Below are 18,387 nucleotides of genomic sequence, written 5' to 3' on the forward strand. Positions count from 1 at the left end.
CAGGGATCACAACAGAGGGTCCTGGACAGAACTGGAGGAAAATGTAGAACAAAATTCTAACTCACAAAAAAAGACCAGATTTACTGGCCTGACAGAGACGGGAGAAACCCTGAGAGCATGGCCCCCGGACACCCTTTTAGCTCAGTAATGAAGTCACTCCCGAGGTTCACCATTCAGCCAAACATTAGACAGCCCCATAAAACACAATGAGACTGATGGGGCACAACAGTCCAGGGACAAGGACTAGAAGGCAGGAGGGGACAGGAAAGCTGGTAATAGGGAACCCAGGGTCGAGAAGGGAGAGTGTTGACATATCATGGGGTTGTTAACCATTGTCATAAAACAATATGTGTGCTGTTTAATGAGAAACTGTTTGTTCCGTAAACCTTCATCTACAGTTAATGGTTAAAAAATGGTTAAAAATGGTTAAAAAAAGATTCTGTTCTTTTAGAATTCTAAAGCATTATACACATATCACTATTATTCTAAAACCTGAATATTTTCTTGACACATGTGTCCTAAGATAGGTATTAGCTTAACTCAGATAATTATTTTTCTAAAAAAAAAAAAAATCAGTGAATCCTAACCTTGAATCTTCCACACAGGAAAACATAGATTTTCTTTCTCTCCAAACTATTGATTACTTTGTTTGTCTATTTTATCACACCTCATTATATCAAAAGGAATCCCAGTGTGGTGCAAACGGTTAAGTGTGTGACTACTAAGTGAGAGGTTAATGGAATGAACCTATCCAGGGGTACCTTGGAAGAAAGGTCTGGTGATCTGTTTCCGAAAAGTCAAAAACCAAAACACCTAAACCCATTGCTGTCGAGTAGATTCTGACTCATAGTGACCCTATTGGACAGAGTAGAACTGCCCCATAGGGTTTCCAAGGAGCAGCTGGTGGATTTGAGCTGCCGACCTTTTGGTTAGAAGGCAAACTCTTAACCACTGTGCCACCAGGGCCCCAAGATCATAGGAGTGCAGTTCTACTATACAACACATGGAGTCATCATGAGTCAGACTCGATGGCAACTGTTTTTTGTTTTCTTGTATCAAATTCTAGACAGAGTTTTTTAGATAAGTAGGGTCAAGTTAAAGAGCACCCAGTAATATTTTAAGACACATTTGAATATAACCTAAGATAGGTAATAATTTGACTTAATTATTTTTTTCTTGGAAAAAAAAAAATCCTACAATGATCCTGGAAAAAGCATGCTTTAGTCTATAAACCCATTGCCATCAAGTCAATTCCAACTCGTAGAAACTCTATAGAGGACAGAGCAGAACTGTCCCGATAGAGTTTCCAAGGAGCGGCTGGTGGATTTGAACTGCCGACCTTTCTGGTTAGCAGCCAAACTCTTAACCACTGTGCCACCAGGGCTCCACTTTATACTGGAGTAAAATTAATAGTGCATAAACAATATTGCTGGCAAACTCAAAGGGGATTTTTTTTTCACTTTGTTGTCCCACAGACACCTCAAGCTCAAGTTAAAATTTAACACACTCTCTTTTCTCTCAAAGTTGTTTCTTGTTCAGTATTCTCCAGGCTGAAAGATTGACCTCACCTTTTAAAAACTCATTTGAGAAAGTCTTCATGATCTTTCTTCCACTCTTTCACTGTCATATTGACTCTATCCTAAATATGTTTTGAATGTTCCCTTCTCTCCCTCCCAATGAGCACTGTCTTCATTGGGGCTGCCATCTTTTTCTTAAATGAATACAGTTGCTTTCTAATTCCTCTCAATGCATTTAGTCCTTCTTCCAATCCAATCCGTCTTTCTCACTACAACCAGAAAAAAAACCTCCAAGATCCAAATTTCATTATCCTCCAAGATAAAATCCAAACTCTTTGAAGTGGATTACACGACTTTCAAGCCCACCTCTCCAGTCTCAGTCCCTGCTTTTTATCTGTAGCTACTTTATACTCCAAATTATTTGCAATTACTTAAAAGCACCAGTTGTTTCATGCTCTTATGTCTTTGTATATACTGTTCCCTGAAATAGACTTTCTTGCCAAATTCTTACTAATTCCTTAAGACAACCCAAGTATCACCATTTCTTGTTTCTTATCAAGCCTTCTTGTTTCCTTCTTTGACACTACTGTATTAATACATATCTCTTTGTAGTACTAATCACATTGAATTTCAACTGTTTAATGTCTGTCTCTTCTCTTGCACTGTAAGATGTTTGAGAAATATGTAATATCATTCATAAAAATTTTGGACACATGATCTTGTTGACTTTGTTTAATGGTCAATGGTTTCTCCTATTAAGTATTTTAGGTCTACTTGTAGGCTAAGTATTATAATATCTAGAGATAAAGAGACTTCTAATTTTGTGGAAGTACTTTTTTTTTTTTTTTTTTGCCCAATATAAAGCCAAATATATAGCCTAGCTATTTTCTGACCAATCTTATCATGGTACATCAACATTAAGCAAAAGTAAGGATCTAAATTGAGAAGCTGCTCAAATGTCAAAACATCTTAGCTTAATAAGGAGGGGGACTTGGGACTGTAGTTCACATGCACAGATGCAGAGCAGGGAAGAACCAACAACATCTCTGAGCACCTAGAATAGGTTAAGCAGATTCCTATTCAGTATCTCATTTAATACTTGGACAAGTTCTATCCCTGCACTGCACCTGAGACTCAGAGGGGTTAAATAAATTACCCATAATTACAGAGATAGTGTGCGGTGAGATTCAAATCCAGAACTTTGATGGCCAAGTACAAGAATATACATTTGGGCACTTACCAAACGAGTTCTCTGCTCAACTTTGAATCTCATACTTTATTCTTCTCTTTATTCCCAGTATCTAACACAGTGCCTAACACAATGAAGGTGCTCATTGAATGCCCAGAGACAAACAGAGATAGTGCAACTTACCCAGAAACTTCTTTTGGTCCCAATTCTTCCAGATAGCTCTCTGAACATGATTTCTATTCTCACTTATTCCAAGTTGTAGACCTGATTTAGGAACCAGCAAGGAGAAGAATGAGCCACTGATTTAATGATCTGATTCTATAAAATCTGCCTATCAAGATGGTGTTGCCCCTACATAACACAGTAGAATGCTTCAGTGGTCTGACAATCTGCACTCCAGGTCCAACCCAAATGAATATGGAAAAAGGGTAAAGATAGTGACTTTTTAATTCTTTTATCCAAGACTGTTTTCTACCCAGACTCATTGATAACCTCTATGCTTATCAAGACAGTTGGTACTAAAGAGTTGAGCAACCTTATTCCTGCCCTTCTCTTATGCTTACTAACCCATTGCCGTCAAGTCGACTCCGACTTATAGCGATGCTATAGGACAGAGTAGAACTGCCCCATAGGGTTTCCAAGGAGCATCTGGTGGGTTCAAAATGCAGACCTTTTGGTTAGCAGCTGAGCTCTTAACCGCTATGCCACCAGGGCTTCTATGCTTAATAGGTCAGTTATATTTTTTACTTCTCTTTTAAGTTTACCAATTTTAGCATAAATCCAGGCTTGATTTCCTTCTTGATGGAAATCTTCCTTTATGTTTTCTGTTTTTCTTGATACAAAATCTCTATTGATTATTTTTTCAAGCCAAACCTGTATATAACTCAAAACTTTTTTTTTCCAGCAAATAAAAAATGTACAGTTGGCTTGCTTCACTGACCAAACATTGTTTAGCTGGATGACAGGAGAGAGCCCTGTAGAATGAGCCAAGATACCATAAAACGGAGTTTTTGCTTTTCTCTTCTTTTGAGTGCGTTAAACACACTGCCTTGGTAGCACTTGCTTTTTGTTCTCACCAGGCCACCATATTTATTCTGCTCTGTTACAGAAACTCCACTTACTGTATGAAAGTATCCATCTCGCTGACAGTGGGTGAAAATGACACTGGACTCTGCTACAATTCTAAGATGAAGTACTTTGAAAAGGCTGAACTTAGCAAAAGCAAGGAAATTTCGTGCCGTGACATAGAGGATTTTTTACTACCAACCAGAGAACCTGAAATTCTTTGGTACAAGGTATGGACTGTGGATGATTTTATTGCCTATGAATGGATTAATGTGCATCTTATTCTGGGGAAAATCGGATGAAAATTTTAAATGGGTGTGATATATAGCTCAGCTCTTCCTTCCTAATATACAGCATCAAGTTGTGGTGGTCATTAAAGTCTCTGAACCAGTGACTTTGATACATTTTAGTCAATATGTGTATTGATAGTTCATTGTAGTAAGCTGTGTGTTTCTACTTTGTTTATATTGACAATTCTTTCAAGTCTATTACAGTCTGGATTGATAATTTCAGGAGCTAAAATATATTAAGCATTCACTTCAAAGTTCTTCATATTAGCCATCTAAAATGTCCCCACACAAGGAAGGAAAGGATTGATTTGACTCTTTGATAAAATGGTACATTAGTTCTTATTTGAATGTTACTACATGTAACTTTGTCCATATTCTAATCCTTTTCAACATAAGCACACATTCTAAAGAATTAACATCTGATGAAAATGTATAATATTATAAAAATAGTGTTAGAGTAACTTTCTTCACAAACCACAAGAAATTTTAGATTTGAGGAGAATAATCTAATCCCTGTTCTTCCCATTGCATCATTTACTTTCACTAATGTTCCAGATTTGAACATATTCTTCAGCTTATTTATATCACAAAAGAAAGAAAATATTGTTATTGAAAGTAGTCAAGAATATACAGTACACACACACACACACACACACAGACACACACACACACTGTTGCTATGTTGATGCTATGGACATCTCTCCAGAATAGTTTATACGTGGTTTAAAGATCTCTAGTATAAATTTGTTTTGTCCAACTCGCCGGAAGTAAGAATTTAGGAAACTGGACTTCTTGGTAGAGGAGCCCTGGTGGTGAAGTGGTTAAAGTGCTCAGTTGCTAACCAAAAGTTTGGAGGTTCGAACACACCAGTCTCTCTGTGGGAGAAAGATGTGGCAGTCTGCTTCCATAAAGATTACAGCCTTGAAAACCCTATGGGGCAGTTCTACTCTGTCCTATAAGGTCACTATGAGTTGGAATCAACTTGAAGGCATTGGGTTTTGGTTTTGGACCTCTCAGTAACTAGATCCACAAATGTCAGAATACATAGTGTGAACCCTCATGATGGATTGCTTGTGAATGCAAAACCTGTTAGAAATGAAACAAGAAACAAACCTTTAATGACTTTTTAAAGGATTTTTGCCAAAATCAGCAATGCCCTTCTCTAAGACTTTATTTTAATTCTTGATAATAAGCAATGGCGGGTTCAGAACAGCAAGGAAATTGTTAAAAGTTTTTTTTTTTTCCTCCCTTTCCCTTGGTTTTCTATCCAAGACAATATTAAACGACACTCAGATATTAGCTATACTGGTTTCTGTTCCTGGGCTGGTGAGTTTTTTGTGTGTGTTCTTTTCTGCCCGTGTCCCCCATTTTTAATTGTTTGAGTATTTCCCACCCTTGATTCTCTGTGGCTTGTCTGCCTTCCACAGGCAGACTCTGAGCAAGCCCTGGTGACTGCTTCAAAGGAGGGAGGTGTTAAGGGAATTTGACCCAAGGTCTCAAAGAACAAATATTTTTCGAGTACTCATATGCGGACATTCACCTTCTAGATACGCAATTTCTTAGTTGGTTGTTCGTAAGTTGTTCTTAAAAGTTGTGTGACATTTCTCATTTTTGCAAACAGCATCTCAAAATGTCTGAAAGATCAGAGATTAAATATACAACAACACCCACACAAACATATATTCTCTCTCTCTCTCTCTCACTCACTCTCAATTTAAGAAAATGGCTGGCTTCACATTGGTCTTTTAGATGCTCCCACCATCACCACGATTATTTTGACCTTAGGTTATAAAGGCCATCACTAGTGGAGTGATGGGTGAAGATATAGTATGTGTGTAATTTAAAAGTCTTGTAACATTTCAGATTGTTTTTCCAGAGTTAGGGCTTACCCTCTAAATTCTAAATAGATGAGATTTAAAGACTGCTTCTTAAAGTAGAAAACTATAAAAGTTACTCTGGTTAAATATATATTCCATATATTCAATGCATAGTGTTTCTAAACGAATGCAAATAGGATATTATATTTTATTTACTATGAATCTTTACCTGACCTAAAAGGCATAGAGCAGTGATTATACATATATATATATATACATAACCTTCAAAATTTCAGTATCTGAATTATTTAAAAAATGACAATTTATGCAACTAATATAAGCATATAAAATGTATATTTTGGTCCGAAGTGACTGGATAATTGCCCTGCCCATAACACAAAGGCATTGAGCCACATAATCAAAATAATGGTGTGCAAAAATTTGATTTGAGAATAAAATTTTTTAGAAATAATATTACTACTGAAAAGTGTCAAAGGGTTTAAAGCTATTTTATCCTCATTCCATTGATTTGAAAGCTGGCTAGAGGAAATGGACTTCTGTTTTGGCAAAAACAGAAATCTCCTGAGCCAACATCATTATAATCCAAAGCTTAATTCAGAGACCATAATTTGGTAGGCCTATCAACAACAATGAAAGTACATATTTATGGGACTGTAAAGACCTGCATATAAATGTTGGCTTTGCCTATCAACAACAATGAAAGTACATATTTATGGGACTGTAAAGACCTGCATATAAATGTTGGCTTTTAAAATGGATTGTAGAATGAAAATTCTATAAAAAAATTGAATTATTTCTAAATGCAGTATTAATATATCTCAAATATTGAAATAGAAGTATTTTCCTCTGCAGAATTAACTTTTTTTTTTTTTTTACTTTCCACTAAAATAATGTATTTTGTACTTCATGGTATCAGTAACAAGATGGTTAATTTCAAAATCATCAAAGTAAAGTATTTGCTTCTAAAAATAATGTCAGGATTAGTCTTAACATAGGTCTCCGTTCTTAGATGTAATTAATCAATACATAAGTGATTTAGAGACACTAATATAGAAGATAATAAAGTGATTCTTGCTAAAAATACTTTTTTCAAATTGAGGTTATACATATGCCTGGTCTCCTGGATATTTGAAGAAAGAGTGAAAATCTTTAGTATTAATTTAAAACTCAGTCTTTTTAAAATATAAATTTAGTAACTTTTGGTTTAGTTAATCAAAATAATTTTCTCTGTGTTTCAATTATTATATGCACTATAAAAATTTTGTTTTTCATGTAGGAATGTAGGACAAAAACATGGAGGCCAAGTATTGTGTTCAAAAGAGATACCTTGCTTATAAGAGAAGTCAGAGAAGATGACATTGGAAATTACACCTGTGAATTAAAATATGGAGGCTTTGTTGTGAGAAGAACTACTGAATTAACTGTTACAGGTAATTACAGTCCTTGATATTTCATTTGCAAGTAATGAGAGCACCATGTTAAGTTTAGCTGTTGTCGTGCATGTTGATATATTTTTTTTAATCTATGCATGAAAGAAGAACTTAACCAAATGCTAAGTGGATTCCTATAGGTGAAATATATTCCTCCTGGCTTTTAAATCATCTTACACTGAAATGCATTTGAAAGGTAAAAGGGAATATGTTCAGGGAATCATAGAAATGTTAGCTTTTGAAAGTACTTGAAATAATGAGTTTACAATTTCAGAAAATTATGCTTATCTTTTGTAGTGATATCATTCTTGGAAGCAATTTTCTATTGTGATGATACAGAATATATGAAATCTACATCTGTCTTCCTGTCTTGTTCCAAATAGAAAAAAAATTACTTTTCTCTTTATTCATTTATCACTCTATGAATCTGAGATATATATCCTTGTGAGCTTTAAAATAACATAATTTCAGGAATAAACAGCTAAGTACACGAGATACAATAGGTATCAGCTGCTGTGGCGGAAGGGCATGAGACAAGATTTAGAAAACCATCTGTAATCATACATCTACAACTCACTAATCATATGACCTAGACTGAGTCACCACGATTTTCAGAGCATTCATTTTCTCATGTATAAAATGGAGATGATAAAATTTGCCTTGTTTATTTCAAAAAGTTTTTGCAAGAATCAAATGAGGTAATATGTATGAAATCAATTTACAAAATATGAAATTATTCCAAATGTACATCTTTTTCGTCATTTTTATGTCAAGAAAAGTTGTATTCATAACTTTTTTTTTTTATTTTATAGTGTACTTCATTAAACACGATTCCATGAGAAAAGAAGGGAGGGCGGAGGGCAACATTAGAAGGTTAAGGACATTTTTCTCATGTTCTTATTGAGAGAAGGTCTTCTCAGTGACTCCTTTATGGGCATCAATTCAATTAAAATAGTTTTTCTGTATATGAAGTCTCCTGGTAGTCAACTATATTTTGTAATAATCAACTTTTCTTTTCAATCTTAAAATTGTGATATACTTTGGCTTGACCACTACATCCTGCTTGATGGAATTCATTTGGTGAATAGTAATTATTCTGATTAAAAGAAAATTTATTTAAATGAAGAAGGACCTCTCTGGTAATGCCTTTGATAAATGGCAGATCCAGTAAACAAGTGACACCTAAAATATATGATACACTTGAATAGTTAACACAGGGTCAGTCTTTAGCTTGTGTCTCTCATAAGCGTATGTACAATTTACAGTTGTTTGCGATTTAGATGTGTAATAGGCTTCTTTATAAAAAATCAAAATTAATGCTTTATTGTTCTTCCTATCATTTTAATGCACTGGTGAAAAAATATATGTGTCTGTCTACATTTGGGTTTTCTTTACAATAAACATTGAAATTTAATATTGTTTTGCTCTCAATATACACTGAAGTAGCTTTTCCAAGCAGCAGGAATTTTAAAATATAAAAGGAAAGAGATATATTCTGAATAGAAAATAGAATTCACGTCTAGTCTTTTTTCCTTGCAGTGTAGAATTAATCTTTGGTAAGGGTCTTAGTTACTTACTGCTGCTGCAACAACAAAAACACATGCACACACACACAAGTGTGTGGTTTTAAAGGAACAGGAATTTATTGTGTCACAGTTTTGGAGGCTAGGGATAGAAATTCAAGGCATCCGCAGGGCGAGGCTCTTTCTCTCTCTGTGGGTTCTAGAGGAAGATCCTTGTCTCTTTCTGCTTCTGTAGCCTCAGGCATTTCTTGGCCTTCCTTGGCTGCCTGTAGATATATCTTCACATGGCATCTGTCTCCTTCCTTGTGTGTCTGTGGTCATTCTACTCTTTGGATAAGACACCACTCAGAAGAGATTAGATTTAGAACCCACCCTATTCCAGTATGACCTCATTAACATAAAAAAGAAAACCCCGCCTTCTACATTCAGGGGTACAGAGGTTAGGATTTAAGCATAACTTTCTGAGGGATTACAATTCAATCTGTAACAGTAAGCCCATCTTCCCCCTTCCTAGAAATACTGGGATTCTAAACCATTATCTAGTAAGAGACAATTGAAGACAATCTCATGGAGATTGGAAACTGTCAAGTGGTAAAGTGACTTATATAAGGCTGTTTGGTAGAACCAAGACTAGAACTCTTTTTCTCCTAAATGCTGCCCAGATCTACTATACTTTTCTAAGCTTCATGTCTCTAAAAACATCTCCTTTTCTTCAGAGGAAAAAAAAAAAAAAACTGGTGCCATTGAGTCCATTCCAACTTATAGCGACCCTATAGGACAGACTAGAACTGCTCCATAGGGTTTCCAACGAGCGGCTGGTGAATTTGAACTACCGACCTTTTGGTTAGCAGCCATAGCTCTTAAACACTATACCACCAGGGCTCCTTATAGGAAAAGGAGGTGTAATTATTTTCTGATACCCAAGTGGAAGTTAGTGAAAGTTGTCATTCAACTGATTATTATGAATACTTCTAGCTTATCTAGTCTTACCTGTGACACTGAGTTGGACAAATAAATGATTAAGCAATGTTACATTGTATATGCAATTTTGGGTGACTAAGAGAGCTGCATGCCCGAAAATTAAAAATGGTATTATTAAAATGCATTTTAGGTATTAACAGATCTATTGACAAGATTTATTTGTGCTTAACATTGCTTTAAATGATGTGACACTTGAACACGTTTACTTTGCTTGTGGCCAAATGAAAGAACAATTCTTAGAACCCGAATTATATCCCTCAGTAAAGCAACAAATGTGGGCAGTTCTCTGAATGGGTAATGAATCACTATTTTATAGCTTGTTTTTCTGTATGTCATTATCATATTGTGCTCAATGTAAACATTATGCAAAGTGCAATATCATTTATTTTTAGTAGAAATGCCTTAGCAGATAATAAATATTTTGAAGTGTACTAGAAGTTTCTTTAAAAAAAAAAAAGGGTCCTACATGTGATGAAATAAGGGAATTTCTGGTTAAATAAAGTGACTAAATGTGCAGGCAATATTGGGAGCTTATAAAAACTGTGTGTTTCTAAGTAAGCAAAGTAGTGGTTCAGAAAATGCATCACAGTGAAAACCAAAACCAAACCCAAACCCACTGCCTTCGAGTTGATTCTGACTCATAGCGACCCTATAGGACAGAGAACTGCCCCATAGGGTTTCCAGGGAGTGGCTGGTAGATTTGAACTGCTGACCTTTTAATTACCAGCCAAGCTCTTAATCACTGTGCCACCAGGGCTCCAGCACAACAAAGGGAATAATAAACCTGCCCAGCAGTTTTGATATCTTTTAAACATTTGTTTTGTTTTATTTTGAATGTAAGATGCTTCAGCCTTATCTCTAGCCTCTGCCCTTTGCTGTAAGCCTCAACAAGACCGAAGTTTTTAGTTCCCCAAATATCCTGCCTCTGATCCCTTATCCATGCCGTTCTCTCTGGAACGTATTTTCTCTTCATTGTCACAGGGCTGATTCTTACTCTTCCTTCAAGGCACAGCTCAAATGTTACCTTCTTTTTGAGGCACTTAATTCTTCATGCCTCTATAGCAGTTTTTAGTATCCCTATTACAGTACTTACCACATTGCATTTTAACTACTGATGACCAGTCCTCTTTTTCCCACCAGAATACGCACTTCTTAGAGTCAAGGGCAATGCATTTTTTAATAAACTTTTTATTTTAGATTCACAGAAAAATTGCAAAGATAGTGCAGAGAGATCTCATATACCTCATACCCAATTTCTTCTATTTTTTAACATCCTACATTAATATGGTACATATGTTACAATTAATGAACTAATATTAATTCATTATTATTAATTAAACTCCATATTTTACTCAGATCTCCTTCAGTCTCACCTAATGTTCTTTTTCTGTTCTAGGACAGCAGATTACTTTTTGTTGTCATGTCTCCTTGGAGCTTCTTGTCAGTGACAGTTTCTCAGACTTTCCTGGTTTTTATTTTTTTCTCATTGTACTCTAGATGAAGGTCTACAGAACAAATAGCCTCTCACCAAACAGTCAGGACACCCATTGTTCCATGACATTGGTCAAGAACCCCATGACGCGCCAACACTCTCCCTTCTCGACCTTGAGAGACTCCCAGTTTTTGATGGCCTTGACAATTTTAAGGAGTACTGGTCAGGTATTTGGTAGAATGTCCCTCAGCTGGGATTTGTCTGAGGTGTTTGTGATTAAGGTGGGATATGTGTTCTTGGAAGGAAGACCACAGAGATATCACAATATATCACATGATCACCTGGCTGAGGTAGTGTTTGTCAGGTTTCTCCAGTGTAAAGTTACAGTAAGTCCCTGGGTTATGAATGTCCGACTTAAATGGACAACTTCTACTTACCCTTTAACGTTATATAAATTTGCCCTCACTTTGAAACGATTGAACCAACCCCTACTGGCAACAATTTCTTCATCACAATCACCTTTACTTGCTGCAGGTGCAGTTTTAAGTCAGTGAAAAGACTTCAAGCCTTTTCTGGAAGAAAAGTAAGGCTAAATAAGAAGCATATGCACCTCTTCCGACTTACTTACAAATTCTTAAAGACACACTTAAGAAAGGATCTCGTTCGTAATGTGAGGACTGCCTGTACTGATTTTTCCCCCTTTTCATACTGTACTCTTTGGAAGGAAGTCACTATGAGCAGCTCACACTTAAGGAGTAGGGAGTTAAGTTCTACCTTTTTGAAGGTAGAGTATCCACATCAATTGTTTGAAATTCTTCTGCATAGAAATTTGTCTATTCACCTACATATATTTATTCAAGCATTTATTTATACCAGTATGGGCTTATGAATATTTATTTTATACTTTTCATTATCTAATACTACCTTTTTATTTTGTTGTTCAAATTGTTCCAGCTTTGGCTATTGGGAGCTCTTTCAGTTAGTTCCAGGGTCCCTTTGACATATCCTTATTATTTTTAAAATACTAACCGGTACATATACACAAATCTGTAAATATGTCTCTGTGTAACCATCTATATCTATAATAATCTGCACATGAGTTCATACTGATGTCTCCGACTCTAATCGATTATGACATGGATCGTTCTAGCCTCTTCCCTTTGCTTATCTATAGCCTTCCACTCTAACAGTGAGAAACCTGGCTCTCACCATCCACCATCAATTTACTCAGTTGTTCAATTGCAGCACACAGACATAGCAATATCAGAATTGTTAACCTGTACTGCTGTGGGAAACAACTTTATCAACTAGAGTACAAAGTTATATTCAATTTATTTTGTCCTAATCTTACAGACTCCACTTACTTCCAAAGTTGCTTAGGTCAGCACCTTCCCCCACAAACCCCCTTCTTCAGTGAGTTTTTTGTTTACTTTGTTGTTGTTGTTTTTAAATTTCTGTGAAGTAATATTCACTCTTTGTGCTGTAAAGTTTTATGGGTTTTAACAAATGAATAGTGTCATATAGCCATCTTTACAGTATCATACAAAATAATTTCACTGCCAATGAAAATCCCCTTCTATTCCATTTTCCCCTCTCCCTCCCAAACCCCTGGTAACCTCTGATCTTTTACCATAACAATAGTTTTGCTTTTTTCTAAATGTCATATAATTGAAATCATACAATATTTAGCCTTTTTCAGAAGGGCTGCTTTCAGTTAGCAATGTGCACTTAAAATTCATTCATGTCTTTTCATGGCTTGACAGCTCATTTCTTTTCATAACTGAATAATATTTCATTGTATGGATGTACCACAGTTTGTGACATCTTGGTTCTTCCAGTCTGGAGATTGTGAATAAAGCTGCACACACAGGATTTTGTGTGGGTGTAGGTAAAATCGGTTGAGTGAATGCCTAGGAGTGTGATTGCTAGATCATATGATAAGACTATGTTTTTGGTTTTCAGTTTGTACAGGGTTTTTTGTTTGTTTGTTTGTTTTTTGTGTGGTAATGGTAGAAGTGATGACTCACAAGCTTTCCATCATGTCAGAGTTGAAACAGAAAGTGACAATGTCATTTTCAATTTTGAGTTCTCAACCCAAATGAGAATCTCACATAATGTCTGACCAATAGTAGTCACTCTCACTCAACAGACATGCATTCTTAGAAGAATTAATTCACTATCATGGACACACTCCAGTTTAAAACAATTGCTCTTAACTGACGTCACACTTTGTAAAATAGAGGGTCATCGAAAAAGAGGGAGACCCTCAATGAGATGGATTGACACAGTGGCTGCAACAATGGGCTCAAACACAGAAACAATTGTGAGGATGGTGCAGGACTGGGTAACGTTTCGTTCTATTGTATATAGGGTCGCTATGAGTCGGAACCTAACAGCAACAACAGCTCCTAATTATGTTTACAATTAGGCAAAATAATACCCTTGTCACCTGAAAAGTATCGAAAGTAGTGGAGTGAATAACTCTCAATCCAGGTCCCACGCTTTGCTTTTGTTAATACTACCGAGTATTACATCAACCTTTTAATTTCCCGTATTATATTGCTGCTTTGTATTGAGCTTTAAGTTATATGGAGCTTTGGTAGAACGGTGGTTAAGAGATTGACTGTTAACCAAAAGGTTGGCAGTTCGAATCCTCCAGCCACTCCTTGGAAACCCTATGGGGCAATTCTACTCTATCCTATAGGGTTGCTATGAGTCGGAATCAGCTCAGTGGCAATGGGTTTGGTTTTTGGGCTTTTTTAAGTTAAATCATATAAATAACATCACCTTCGTTATGTTAATTGTTAAATCAAGTGCCCACCTGCAGTTGAACTTTTGGATACAAATGCAGGCCTGCTTTAAGCTGCTTCGTGTTAGTTTTTAACATTTCTTTCCATCAAGATCTGTTTTATTCTTGATTCTGTATTCTACCATATTAGCTTCTTTTTCTGAACAAGTCAATAGATTTTTACTGGAATATATCTCTGTTTTGATTGAAGTCATTGTTAAAAATATTACATTCAACAGACCCTATATAATGCTGTGTAATATGCTTTTATACACCTCTTTTCCATTTTTTCAGGAATGCATGATTTACCTCTCTTTAGGTAGGTTTTTTTTTCCTAAATCTCACTAAGAAACCAGGAATCCTGCCCATATTTCTTCACTTTTTTCCTTTTCACTTAACAATGAACTACAACAAGGTGTATAAAATATAAATGTGCAGCTACTTAGCATGTTGTCAAATGAACCCCGCTAGGTGAAGAAACAGAACGGTGCATGCACCACAGAATCTCCCTTTGTGTCTTTATGATAAAAATCCTTTCCACCTCACTAGTGAGTCCCACCATCGTGATTTTTTTGGGATTTGTTTTTATGTCTTTTTAAAGTTGTACTAGCTAATAGTGCATGCCTAAGCAATATAATTTAACTTTTCCTGGTTTTGAAACATAAATACAGACACACATGCTGTATTATTCTATCGTGTCTGGCCTCTTCAACTCAAGTTATATTTAAAATTTCTGTCCATGTCATTCCATTTATCTTTAGTTTATTCATTACTCTTATACTCTTGTATTTCAGTATATGAATAGCCCACAGTTTGTTGATAGATGTTTGGTGTTGCTTTGAGTTTTTTACTAATATTATTAATGCTGCTGTTAACCATCTAGTGTGTGTGTGAGTGACTGTGTGTGTGTGTATCCTAGGGCATGCATTTCTGTAGAATTTTTACCTAGGAGTAGGTAGCTTCACTAGTTCATATAGAGTATACATATTTTCAAATTTACTAGATATTGTTAATTTTTTTCCAAAGTGTTTGCACCAATACAGATTTTTACCAGTGGTGTATGAATATTTCTGTTATTCTACATTCTTGCCAACTTTCATCGTGTTTGCCTATTTGATGAGTGTACTGTGGTATCACATTTCCGTCATTACTAATGAAGTTGAAGATCTATGCACATATTTATTATTCATTTAGATTGCTCTTTTATAAAGTGATTGTCTAAGACTTTTGCTCATTTTTTCCTGTTTTATACATATTAAAAAAAACAAAACCCAAACTCATTGCTGTTGAGTTGATTCTGACTCATAGCGACCCTATAGGACACAGTAGAATTGCCCCATAGGGCTTTTAAGGAGTGGCTGGTGGATTCAAACTGCAGACCTTTTGGTTAGCAGCCAAGCTCTCAACCACTACCCCACCATAGAAGTTCTTTATATATACTGGAAATTATCCCTTTGTTGGTTGAACTTACATTTCTTCATCTTGTGCACAAAAAAAACATGAAAGACTTTTTCAGCTAGGGTTTGCTGTATCCTTTTCTAAATGAGCAATATTATCTATTTAATGACCTATTGTAGACTTTGTTTTGATTGACATCACTATGAGAAATCAGGAGTTTCTAGAGTATATTTCAATTAAATACATTTCTGCTATTTGAGATTTTTAATTACAGGTAACAAAAACATAATTCCAGTTGGCTTTTTAAAAAATGGAATTTAGTGGTTCACATAATTGAAATGAAATTCTCAGGCTTGGCTGGATCCAGGGTTTCAAATCATTTCAGGTCTCAGCGTTTTCTTTCCTCCGTTTGTGACCTACACTGTCCTCCAGGTCTTCTCCAAAATCTCCAATTACATAATGGACCATAACCAGGCTGCATTTTACTAGCTTACATACTCCAGCCAAGGCAGGACCTTTAGTGATAACATGAGAAAAAAAAAAACATCTATAGTTGTCATTGTCCTGGATTAGATCATACAACCATTCCTAAGCCAATCCCTGCATCCAGGGGAATGAAATATTCTGTTCAGGCTGGTTTGGGTCATGTGCCAACCCTACCATGGACTGAAAGAAGGGGAGAAGTCATAACCCAAAGGAAATTTGAGGTTCCAAAAGAAAATGAAGAATATTCTAAGGAACATGAAAAGCAGATGTCCATTACTTCTTCTAAATTTATGATTTCTTAAAGATTATAAACTGATTTGTTAATCATAAAATTCTGTTGTCAGTTACATAATTTTCAATATTGCTAATGAAAAATGTGAAAATATTCAAGTTTGTCTTGATATAAATTGTCATATCCTAGGTCTCCTTGCACAAAACTCTAACTCACACCCAGACTATAACTTTAACCTTAGTGCCATGCCAGATTATTTGTAGGAATGTGAATATGGGGAAAATGTAATGTCCATAGGTGGTCCATAAGAGACCTAGTAATCCCAAAATAAATTAGACCAGCTTCACTATTCTTACAGTATGAACTATTCAGGCAAAAAAAAAAAAAAAAAAAAAAAGACATTAGCTACGGTGCGTATTTTTGGATGTTAGGTCTAAGAAAAAAGGAATAAATACTATATAGGTTTTTGTTTTTCAGTAACATTGATTATATTATATGCTTATCACTTTTGCCTGTTTCCCTTTAGGTCAAAACATTTTCCTATAATTGTAAAAATACAGATTCAGAATAAAATAATAACCATATTTCCATCATAAAATTTGCATATGAGTCTGACCCGTTGAAAAGCCATTTAATTTCTAGACTGGAACATAAAGTAGTGAAGTAACGGTAAAAGAACGGATGGTCAAAAAATGATATGAGGAAAATTTTTCCCAGTTAAATACGAGAATGAGGAAGAAGAATTCTTTAGTCAGTAGGCACGTGAGGAAAGGAACACTGACCTGAAGAAAGCAAAAAGAAGGAGGGGCTTGCTACAAGAACGCGATGGTTTTAGTAGCATTTTAATACTTGGTCTAACATTTTTAATGGAGTTAAGGTAGCAACATATTTAAACTACTTTCAATCAACCATAGGCTGAATTTATGCTCACAAAAGGGACATCTACCTCCTCTGTTTATGGATGAGAAAGCTGAGGCAAAGAAAGGTTAAGTGGCTTTATCAAGGTCACAAAGCATCATGGTGACAAATTAAGGAATAAAATTTAATTTCCTGAACTTCATTCTGTAATTTACTCCACTGGATAATTAATAGCAAGGCACTGTAGTTTTCGTATTAGCTCTCCTGACTGCTATGAAAGATTTATTATTGAAGTTCAACTGAAACACATTTTACTCTGAGACTTTTAGTCCTTCCGCCACTGATGTAATTAAACGGTATATTTGTGGTCCAGCCTGAGGGGGGCGGAGTGATTACGTCTAGTTTTTTCTCTGTTTCTAAACTGGCGTCTTCTATCTCCTTCTTTTTGAAGAAACTATCTTTTGGTGATTTCCTTTGTAAATTTAAGTGTTCTTTACTGACTATCACTTAACAAGAATTGATGAAATTGATAATAGGACATATCTTTCCAGACATTACTTTGTGTATTTGGTAACATGCCAAAACTAATGCCCCAACAATCATCAAGATACTATTTTGTATTAAATGGAGCATATTTCAGTCTTAGCTATTTTTATAAGTAAACATCTGTCAAATTTTGCAATTCAAGGACCATTTAGATTAGTTCTATTTTTTTAAATTAAAAGAGAATAAAGCTGATCAATACAGTGAAACTGAGTTTAATCAGTTTGACTAATTCTCAGTTGGAGTTCAATCCCTAGAGCAAAAACATGTCTCATGAGTAATTTCTAATGGAAACTCTACTGAAACAACTGACACGAATTTCCTTAATTTCTTGTTTAATGTCTCCATATACAGTAATCCCCCGTTATCTGTGGTTTCACTTTATTTACCCTTTACAATTTTTCAAGTGCTTGATAAGTACTTGGTATTTTCCTAGTAGATTTCATAAATTGCACCTGAAAGTAAGCAATTTTCTCATTGCACACTTCATACAGTCCTTTGAATTTGAAAAACAATGGAAATTTATTTCTGGAACTATGCTTGATCAGATGTCATCGTTCCCTGCCATGAAACCAAGAATGCTAGATAAAATAGAATAAATATGCTGCTACAGATTGAATTGTGTCCCCTCGCCCCAAAATATGTGTTGTGAATCCTAATCCCTATACCAGTGGATGCAATCCTATTTGGGAATAAGATTATCTTTGTTGTATTGATGAGGTCATATCAGTGTAGGGCGTGTCCTAAAATGATGGGTGATATTTAAAAATTACACTTCTATGAGAGCATAAATATTAGGAACAGTACTATGGTCGGC

At 35.4% G+C, this 18,387-nt stretch overlaps 1 protein-coding gene across 1 annotated transcript in view; it reads left to right on the forward strand.

Annotated features, from left to right (window-relative positions):
• Positions 1–18,387, forward strand: part of IL1RAPL1 (interleukin 1 receptor accessory protein like 1) — a 1,482,206-nt gene that overhangs the window by 834,499 nt on the left and 629,320 nt on the right. Inside the window, exons 4-5 of the mRNA XM_004389949.2 lie at positions 3,815–4,001; positions 7,176–7,329. Coding sequence (XP_004390006.1) covers positions 3,815–4,001; positions 7,176–7,329 — 341 coding nt within the window. The remainder of the gene's footprint in view (positions 1–3,814; positions 4,002–7,175; positions 7,330–18,387) is intronic.

Source organism: Trichechus manatus, unplaced genomic scaffold, assembly GCF_000243295.1.
Source record: "Trichechus manatus latirostris isolate Lorelei unplaced genomic scaffold, TriManLat1.0 scaffold00269, whole genome shotgun sequence".
In the NCBI taxonomy this organism is placed as follows: domain Eukaryota; kingdom Metazoa; phylum Chordata; class Mammalia; order Sirenia; family Trichechidae; genus Trichechus; species Trichechus manatus.